The following is a 9,906-nucleotide window of genomic DNA, read 5'->3' as shown; positions in this document are numbered from 1 at the left end:
GCAATACAAACAAAACCAGGCCTGTAAAATATAAAGAACCCATTTTATTAATTTCTTTTATCATGTGTACAAGATCAAACTGAAAAACCCCATACAGCCTGAATGTTGTAGTACATACATTTAAGAAAAAAAAATGAATATCCTAAGGATAAAATGGTGAATGAGAAAATGCAGTAACAGCTGGATTGGGCATCTTAAGAAAGTGAACAGAGATTGAACCTGAACTGAAAAAGACCGAAATCGAGGTTAAAAAAAACAAATATTGGCTTAACTACCCACAAGTCCAATCCAAGGAAAACTGTCCAATGTCCAACAAACAGGAATTTATCTGCATACCTCACACCTACTTCAATTCAAATAAGGTAAAATTGTAATAATTAAGGTATAAATGAGAAACTAGAACGAAAGGCTGCATTTCTTCTTTTTTGCAAAATAGATTTTAAAAAAAATTCTGTCTGCATCAAATATTGCAGCATTCCCCAAGCAGTCTATGATTGTGAAGAACTGACAGTATCTGCCTGAATGACTGACTGATAATGAGCGACAAAATGATCACAGATAATCGCAGGATTTATAGGCAAGGGAAGGAAAGATTAGGAAAATGATCCCACAGCACCAGCTCAGCCTGCAGCTTCCATCATCTCCTCAGTGTCTCTCGCCACCTCATGCATTAGAGCCTATTAGGTACATGCGGGGGAGGGAGTGGGAGCTTTTAAACTCGTTAAAAGTGAAAGACATGTCTGCCAAACAGGGCTTTCTCAGCGGCCACTGTGGGACACACGAAGAGGGGTATGCCAGTACAGACTGGAATATGACGAATGCTTTGACACGAATTTCCAGTTTGCATGTGATCATTCGCTTCAGCCTGTGGCGTATTCAGCAGTCGTCTCGGAGGATTTAGCATATTCTCAGCTCGGGATACAGGGCCCATTCTGGAGAGCGAAAAGGCGTTTGGTGGAGCAGGACAATGCACTTCTTTATGGAACATGAATTGAGTAGTTTTGAGGATCCTTAGGGTTGGGATGAAGGGCGGCGTGTGAACAGGCAAATGTTCTCTGTGCACTTTTACAAAGTGGGGGGAATTACAAAAAAAAACCAAAAAACATCGTGCCGCAGCGCAGAATGACACATGTAAACCACTGCTCTGCCTCGCTTAATCTCGCTAAATACGCTAACGTTAGAATTACTAAAAAAATCCCTCCGTATCGTTTCATGTTGGTTTTTCACTTTGCGTTATGAAACATCCACTCTAAGATCTGCTGACCTATCAGCTCATTGTCGACTCCGCCTTTGCAACGGGCAGAATTTTTATTAGAAAAGGGAAAATGCGAGCTGTCCTGTGCAAGATGCATAAAGACAGAACGAGAATCCAAACGCCTGACCAAATCTTCCTAAAAAGTTACCTGTTCGATGACGTCATTTAACTCAACATGCAATCTTCAAAACATCATAGTATAAAAAAACCACAGATCGTGTTTCTCTTCTATCCATAACACTGTCCATTAAAAACTCCGAGCTTGTATTTAGTTTATACTGTTGAGTGGACGGGAAGGCTTGGGCCTGGTCCAAACCACGGCTTAAGGTCTGGACTAATGCAGGGGTGTGGTTTCACAGGGTTCTTCTTGGGGGGTGGGTGTCAAGAATCTATGTGGGCACAGTGATCTTACGAGCCAGCAGCACCAGCAAGGCCAGCTCCACGATTCCCTGGGCCAGCTCCAGAGCTTCAGCAGCCTCCCCGGCCGAGAACCCAGCCTCCTGGATCCTTTGGATGTGCGCTATTGGGAATCTCTCCATGGCAGGAGGTGGGGGAGAGGGAACAACTGAGGGGGTGGGAAGGAGCAGAGGAGGAGGAGATGGAGATAGGGAAGGAATAAGAGGAAGCGGGAAAGGAGGCTGAGGAGGAGCATCTTCCAGGGAGATAGGAGGAGGAGAAGCAGGAGCTGCGGTCGAGGGATCGGAGACATTGCCGGAAGGGAAGGTATGACACGGGGAGAACATGGGAGGAGAGAGCTCGTCTACGGCCGACACCTCCATTCCGAAGTGTGAGAGATCAGAGGCTTCTGGACCAGCCGCTCTCCCATCTGCAATGCCTCTGCCCTGGAGGCCCTCAGGGGCCTGTCGGACATCCATGCTCTCCAGATTCAGCGGAGGCAGCAGATCCATGCCTGGCCCAGGCTCCGGCTCCCTTATCTCCTCCTCCACACTGAAGGCCTCCTCACTTTCTCCCATCGCGTCCAGGCACCTCACCTCCTGCTCTCCTTCCCACTCCTCTGGCAGCTCTTTTCCCAGGTTCTCCACTTGCCCAGTAGAGTCCACAGACACGGGAGTAAGAGAAGATAAGTTGGGATTGAGAAGGCTCTCAGATTTGGCTGCACCGGTCTCCATCGTGGTCATGGCAATAGCACCAGAGACGAGATTAGTCGGTTCCCAGGCCGATTCAAGGGACCCGGGGAAATTACCCTCATCTACCCCATCAGCATCTTCCCTGTAGGTCGGTGAGGGGATAGGACTATGTTCCCGGGACAGGGTACGGCGGTTGGATACCAGAAGCTCGTGCAGTTCCATTAAGGCAGCAGCCAGGGAGGGCATGCCGTCCGAGCCAGGCTGCCTTTCACCCTCCGGCTGGTCTCTCTCCGGCTGAGAAGCTTTTGCGGTAACCGCGTGCAAGTCCGCGATTTCCGCCACTGGGGTGCCAGGTGTGGAACACAACTCGGGGGTGCCAGCAGGAGTGTCAGGAGGCGGTTTGGCATCAAGGGAAAGCAGAAGTGGATGCTGGGGACTGACTGCCTCCGAATCCTCCTGCTCAGGAGGAGATTCCAGTGAAACAAGCGGCTGAGTCTTTGTAGCATCAGGAAGGCAATCTTGGACTAGTTCTGGCGGTGGGGCGGGGCTAACATTAGGGCAGCCAATAAGGGAGAGTGGGATGGACTCTGCTTCCTCTTCCGTAGCAACGGTGGTGGCATTGACCTCCATGGCTGTGGGTGCTCCACACTGGACATTCCCTGAGTTTGAGTGACTCGAGGGCTCGCCCTCAGGACTGGCACACATGGGGGGGTCTGGGGAGTCGCAGCCAGGGGGGTGGCACGGGGAAACGGTAGCCTGTGCTGGCACCAAAGGTGTGGGCACAGGCTCAGTGAGACCCTGAAATTGAGACAGGCTGGGGCTGGGCACCGACATCGGCGCTGCCTCTGACAGGGGGGGGCGCAGGAGGGCGGGGGCAGACTTGGAACGGTCCAGGGCAGGGAATCGGGAGTGGTCCAAGGGAGAGGTGGACACTGGAATTTCGTCATTTTGGTTCGGCAAGGACCAGGGCCAGGACTGCTGTGAGGTAGTTCGTCCATCTTCAACGTCTACAAAAGGTACGAAATGGCGGCAGTCAAACGACGGCATTGGCTGCGCATGGCAGACAGCGAAGCAGGTGGTCATGCTTGGAAACGGCAAAACATGCAAGAAACCTGACGTTCTCGTCTAACTGATCAGCCGAAACATTTCAGGGAGCCATTCTGCTCATCTGATTTGTAATAATTAGATGTTCAATTTAAGAAGCAGGAGTATTTAAAAGCTGACGGTTTCAGAACTTGAAGTCAAAGAAAATCTACTGACTGACTACCAGGCTTGATTTTTATTTGCAGTACTAAAGCTGCCAAATTAACTTCAATTTAATTTTAAATAGCCCATTCATAACAGAGTCACCCAAAGGCAATTAGGAGTGGGTGACAATCCCTTATTACATTATTTATACATGGTGTGAAGCAAATGCTCTGGGAAAGACATGAAGCCTGGTGATCTCTGTGCTTGGAAAGAGCTGCAGATGTACCTCTTGGTGGGCCCCTCTCCAGCTGTCCCTCCACATGCATCAGTCTCGCTCTGCTGGGGGAGGGTGTTAGGGCACACGCGCACACACAAACACGCACACACAAACAGCACGCAACAAAAGGCAGAGAGTTAGCACACACAAACACACGCATGCAGTATCCCCGCATAAGCCAAACGCTTCTAACGTTCCAGGTGGGAATGAAAGAGCCTACAGCTCAAATCTAGAGGAGGTCAGCCATACTGGCATCATGTGACCTCACAAACCGGTTTTAACTGGCTATTTACTGCCACTTCTGAACAAAATGCATGATCTACCCATTATTAGTTACAACATTAACAGTAGTAACACAATCATTAATGTTTAATAATGATTAATGATATCATTCATATAGATTGGAACAGGCCCTGTAGCATAGTAAGAGGGGTAGGCATCGACTTGAAACCACATACACTATTGGTCACCAACTGTCCGGCTCACGTCTGTGTCTGGACAGAAATACAACTAAATCCAGACCATGTATAATCCCCCCCCCCCCCCCCCCCATCAGTTAATTTAACTGTCAGGGGACCCCCTGGCCTGCAATCATTTTTTCAGACGCAGTGGATTTCGGCTGTGCCCGATTTCAGAGGCCTTATCCTTCGAAGGACGATATGCTTCGAAGGTCCTCGCAATGAATTTTGGGATAGGTTAGGCTGCGCAAGATCCACTGGGTAGATCCTTTGCGGCTTGCATTTCAAGGACAGCCTTGTTGCGCCGCCGTGACGCATTCGGTCTTCGACTGCAGCCCCTGAACTCAGACACAGTCTTCGTACTGCTGGAGGAATTTGGCGTTTGCGGAGAAATAATCGAAATGAACCAAAGGGTAACAGACGCCGTAGCTGGTGACCTGTTCCATTTGCAGACCCGTCTCCAAATGCTCCGAAGGCTGCTGCCATGAACCGGTCACCCATAGCACACGCGTTTGTGCAAAGTGCTGTCATGTGGAGTTGGCAGGGTTGGGGGGGTGGACCTGTGGTAGCAGCAGTGCCCCCCGGCACCCGCCCCCACACCTGCTTTCTCTCATCCTCCTTCCATTTTCGCTTGCCCCGGGCCTGTCTGATCGCCACGCTACATGCAGAGCGACTCTCGCAGTACTCATGGTAACCCTTCAGCTCCTGCTCCTGCTCCTGCTCCTCCCCAGGTATCCTCACCGCTCTCCTGCGCGGATCTCTGCAGCACCTCCGCCAGCTCGCGGTCGGCGATCTCCTCCGGCCGCGTCTCGGCGCCATACGCCAGCCGGGCACACTCGGGCAGCTCCGCCTCGGGCAAGAAGCGCGTCTCCGAGCCCGTGGTGCCGATGAGGAGCACGCTCTTCTTCAGGTCAATGGAGCACTGTGAGGGAGGGGGGATATGGTCATTGGGGCCCCCCCCACACCACCTCCCAAGCGCGAGGGGACACCAACCTGGTGCCTCTTGAGCATGTCCAAACCCAGCAGCATGTCCATGGGCTGGTCCTCCAGGATGGAGAAGGAACATGGCAGAAAGTCACCCTCAATCTGCACCTGGGCTGGGGACAACAGAGACCCCGCCCCGAGCCATCAGGAGGCGCATCAGGAGCCGGTTGATTGGCCGATTAAATGTGAACTAACTCCGTCTTCTGGGACTCACATTCAAACAAAGCTGGAACACTGCAGTTTTTAGCAGTAAAGGACACTAAAAGCCACGTGACTTATTTTTGCTGCCCTGCCTGCAAAAATACTTTCCAACACCTGTGACCCTTGGGTCACGTGACACTGGCGTACCCAGGTGTACCCTGCCGATGATCTTCTGCGTGCCGACGCCCTTCGCTATGCCCGCCCAGCGCCGGTCCACCAGCCGCATGATGTTACAGCGCTCAGCGCAGGCCTGGCTCATGATTGTCATCTGGGCTCCTGGGGGGAGGGGGGGGGGTTCATCATCATCATCATCATCATCATCATCCTCCTCTCTCACTTTCTACTGCCCTTTCATCTCAATCCATCCTGCTCTTCATCAGAGACTCTCAGGGAAAATCAGCCTCTTACCCCCCACCACCCACTCCAAAGGTGGATGACACCACCATGTTTTAACCATCAGGTTCAACCAGGCAGCAAGTAACAGGATGGGGCAATCCCACCCACTGCGCGCTTCCAAGCCAGAGATCCTGCTCAGTACTACAGCCTCAATCTGTGCACTGCGGAGAACTTGCTAGATGAGCCTGGAAACATTTAGAATCTGCAGCTGCGTTTGGAGGGAAAATTGCAAGCCTAAGCGCTCAACTGATACTATGCACGTGTGCATTATGTATATACACACAATATATTACCAAAGGTCCCCACAATGTGATAAAAACCTGTTATCTTGATGTTGTGGGGACCATTTTTTCAGTCAGCAGCCTCTCACCAGAGTCCACAAAGGCTTTGACCGGGTGCCCGTTGACCTTGCAGTTGATGTAGAGCATGACCACCTGGCCAAAGCTCTCGGGAGCTTCCTCCATGGCGATCGTCATGTTCTCCTCGATGTTGTGCCGCCTGGACGGGAAGAAAACATCAGCTTGTAGACATCTACACAAGGGCACATACCCAATCTGTGAAATGGAGGAAGGAGAGAAAGTACCAACCACGCCCCATAAGGCACAAAAACCAGACAGCGAAGGTGGCAGTTAAAGACCAGCACAGCTAGACCTACAGGGCGCTGTCAGAGGCTCTATAGTTTGTGCAGTAACTTTAACGAAACACTAACCATCTATCCTCCATAACTGCTGATTCAGGGCAAGGTCAGGGTGCCCCTGGATCCTGTCCCAGGAAGCACAGGGTATGAGGCAGGGGGTGCGGTGGACAGGATTCCAGGCCATTACACAGCACAGCAGTGCTAAAATGCTTAGAGTCAGTTTGAACATATTTTATGTTACTTTGTATTTTCCTTTGTAACTATCTGCTAAAGGAGGCTTGAGGAGGCTCAAATCCTTCATTGTATTGTTTATGTAAGAGTCCTGCAGACCAGGCTTTAGAATCCATACTCACACACCTGATATCTTCCTCTATTTTGGCCTGTGCCTCCAAGTCGAAAGGGTCAGAGGTGAGTAGCCGTATCCTCTCTTGCTCGCGTCGCGATCGCTCCTGCTGCTGCTCTACCAGCACCTTCGAGAAACGCTCTGCAAAGCAAGGGGAGGCCAGAGGGACAGGGCGACTTGGGGCAACCTGCGTGTCACACCAGGGAAGAAGCAGGCGATCGAAACAGGCCACACCCACCTAGGTCTCCACTCAGCAGGGCGTCGGCCAATGGCGGGTTCCTCTCCTTCAGGAGGGACAGTTCATGAGGATTAGCCAATAGCATGTCGCGCAGGAGGGACGGATTGTCCAATCCCTGTGGCGAGGAGGCGGAACCCATGAGAGTGGGGTCTAGGGCCTGGGTCGGAGATCGCGGCTGCAGGCTTGGGTCTGGCTGCTGCGGCTGTGAAGGTGGGGGCTGGGCGGAGGAGGTGCCCGGCACGGCGATGGAGCTGAAGTCGATGCGGGGGAGCCCTGAGAAAAGAAGGGAGAGAGAGGGAGCCATGAGGAGGAACACGGAGGTGAGGAGGCAGGCAAAAGGAAGGAGGCGCCATCTGGGAAGAGAAAAGAGGAGCCCAGACTGGACAAGAGGCAGAGGAGTGCAGGAAATGGAGAGACCACTAAAAGGAAGGAGGGAAGAGGGGAAAAGCTAACAGAAGAGCAAGCTATACACACGAAAATGCCACACTGAGGCTGAGGGCCCGGAAAATACCCCCGCGGGAAAAGGGGGAAAGATTAAAGATCAGCAGCAGCTTCAGATAATGAGAGCACAGGTCTGTGGTGTGGAACACCCCGCCGGTACCTGGAAAGGCAGGCTGGGCTGGCGGCCGCCTCTCCGCCTGCCTGAGCACAACCACGTCCCCATCCTTCAGGCCATAAGCCCCCAGGGCACGCGTGGGGTCCTGGAGGGGCTGCTCCGCGTAGGAGATCTGGCGGGGGGCAGACAGCAGATCCATTTGATAAGGTTTCTGTTTTCTCCAACACCACAGTTGAGAGAAAACAATTACTTGTACAGTACAGCAGGGGTTACAGAAAGTGCCCAAATGCCTGAGTTCAAAGACTAGATAGACAGACTCCACGGTGACTGTATGTCTTGTCGATATTATTACTGACAATCCAGTTGCACTTAAAACCGAGCAAAACCACTGTAGGTCCGTTTGTTCCTCTAGCAGAAGAACCAAGACGTTACTTTAAAATTTACCCTCACAACGTGAATGACTGAAAATGAAAGGGAAATCCAAGCAAGCAACTAATCAGCCTATTTACTGCACAGCCATAAACTTCATTTAATGCATTTTTGTTACATTTCTTTTAAACAATGAAACTCTGCAGATTTCTTATAATCCATTATGTGGTTTGTTGGGGACACCATTTTACGTGTAACAGATAGTGCCCCACTAACTTAGCAGCTCGATTTGACGTTTTTAAGGTATTAACTAAACGTCTAATAGCAATGACACACGATTATAATCTCATTAAACCTTAGTGCCAGCAGGCCAGCCCCTCCGATCCGGTACTACCAGACATGGGTGCGAGTACTTCATTAAAAGCCTGCGGCTGAGACTCATTCGCCGGGCAGAGTGACCGGGCGATCCCGCAGCGCCGCGCCGCCGCTTCACCTGGATCTCCCCAGCCGGGATCCCCGACTCCAGCTCGCACAGAGCTATGAAGTCCCGCAGTTCCAGCTCGGGAGACACGTCCAGGGAGAAGGTGATCTCCGAGCGGTCCCTCGGGGCGCAGAAAACGGTCACCAGCATCGCAGCGTCGGGCTTTAATCTGTCACCAAAACCCGCGGCGGACGGGCGTCGCTTACCCGGCTGATGGCTACTTTTAGCTAGCTTTCTTAAATTTAACTTAGAAAGCCGGGGGGAGAGGGGGGGGTCAAAAGGAATTTCCAAACCCAGTTTAAATGTGGCTTGTAAAATCGGCTCGGCTGAAGCACTTAGACGAGCCGATAAGACGATTTCGCATACGGAGGGGATTCCTCTCACACGCCGACAACAGCGAAAACGAAAACAGTTCTTTCTTTATTGCCTTTCCCTCACTTCCTCGGTGATGTTGCCACATTGCCGTAAAGAAGGACTGGCGACTGTCGCTGTAAATGTCGTGACTGCCGCAAATTGAATTTAAAGAGACCCAGTTCATTTGGTTATTGTGTAATACCTGTATATTTTATTTATTTTTCTTTAGCAGATTGTAAATTTGTAGAAGGAGAGCGGTGGTGGAGCATGTGTATGCATTTTTTTAGTTAAGGATGGCCCACTGCTTTTTATTATTTGTGGGCCATGTAAACAATTTTGTAAATTAATATTTGTTTGAGCAAGCATGTTATTTGACATACCAAATTCAACTTAATTCTTTGTAATCAATACGCAAACCTGAATTTAAGAACATGGATTTATATTTTGTTATGTATAGATTTTTTTATCCAAGAAGTTATCAACAGGAACATTACTTTGTCTTATATATTTTCACATCCACCTTCTAATTCCGATTCACCGGAGGGAGTCTTTCCTAGGTAGTGGTACACTCAAAAAATGGTGCACACAAGCATAATTGGCAATTTGGAGACATCAGTTTACTGTATGTTTGTAGCTGGAGAGAACAGGGAGAATACACAGAGCAGAGGAAGGAATCAACACCCCAGTTCTGGAGGTGTGAGGTCACCTTGCCACTCAGTTCATATTGATAAATGAGTGTGCTAGTGTAACTAGAATGTTAAATATTACACCATTACACCTGTTCGATACCCCTAGCAAAATCTGCTGGAAGTACCTAAAGACTTAGACCCCAATTTCATGAATATGATCCTTTGATAAAGTACCAGTTTCCTTTTGTTAAATAATTCTTAAATCCACTTACAGTATTTTCAAGCATATAATCAAAGGACCTATTCACACCTGGTATTACCATGCATCCTGGTTGATCTGATCACAAGTGGAGAGCGTCTAATACAGGTGTCAACAGAACCAACACGGACTGAGGATGTATTGAAATTGGTCTTGTAATTCAGCAACAGTCATGCTTGAGGATTTTTTTTTG

General features: G+C 50.2%; 1 protein-coding gene across 3 annotated transcripts; it reads right to left on the bottom strand.

The window, feature by feature from the left end:
- Window positions 1–24: 24 nt before the first annotated feature.
- Window positions 25–8,939, bottom strand: ddi2 (DNA-damage inducible protein 2). Of its 3 annotated transcripts, none has more exons than XM_049023217.1 (10): window positions 8,484–8,939; window positions 7,667–7,793; window positions 7,066–7,338; window positions 6,842–6,968; window positions 6,218–6,345; window positions 5,599–5,727; window positions 5,260–5,363; window positions 5,008–5,188; window positions 3,818–3,870; window positions 3,252–3,350 (listed from the first exon to the last, which is right to left on the bottom strand). In XM_049023217.1, exons 1-9 carry the CDS (start codon window positions 8,619–8,621, stop codon window positions 3,857–3,859), a joined length of 1,221 nt encoding a protein of 406 aa, XP_048879174.1. In that variant the 5' UTR covers window positions 8,622–8,939; the 3' UTR covers window positions 3,252–3,350; window positions 3,818–3,856. The 3 variants fall into 3 exon arrangements, with proteins under 3 accessions (XP_048879173.1, XP_048879174.1, XP_048879175.1); XM_049023218.1 differs by having other exon boundaries at window positions 3,818–3,867; XM_049023216.1 differs by lacking the exon at window positions 3,818–3,870 and having other exon boundaries at window positions 25–3,350.
- Between the last annotated feature and the right edge of the window lie 967 nt (window positions 8,940–9,906).

Source organism: Brienomyrus brachyistius, chromosome 8, assembly GCF_023856365.1.
Source record: "Brienomyrus brachyistius isolate T26 chromosome 8, BBRACH_0.4, whole genome shotgun sequence".
NCBI lineage: Eukaryota > Metazoa > Chordata > Actinopteri > Osteoglossiformes > Mormyridae > Brienomyrus > Brienomyrus brachyistius.
The sequence above is the reverse complement of the archived record's forward strand: the minus strand, read 5'-3'. Positions and strand labels throughout refer to the sequence as shown.

Excerpts from the sequence above, each read along its gene's own strand:
- ddi2 (XM_049023216.1), bottom strand. The coding sequence starts at position 8,621 with ATGCTGGTGACCGTTTTCTGCGCCCCGAGGGACCGCTCGGAGATCACC. Across the intron at positions 7,339-7,666 it reads AGCCCAGCCTGCCTTTCCAG|GGCTCCCCCGCATCGACTTC; the intron begins GTACCGGCGGGG and ends TTCTTTTCTCAG. Across the intron at positions 5,364-5,598 it reads CATCGGCAGGGTACACCTGG|CCCAGGTGCAGATTGAGGGT; the intron begins GTACGCCAGTGT and ends TGTTGTCCCCAG.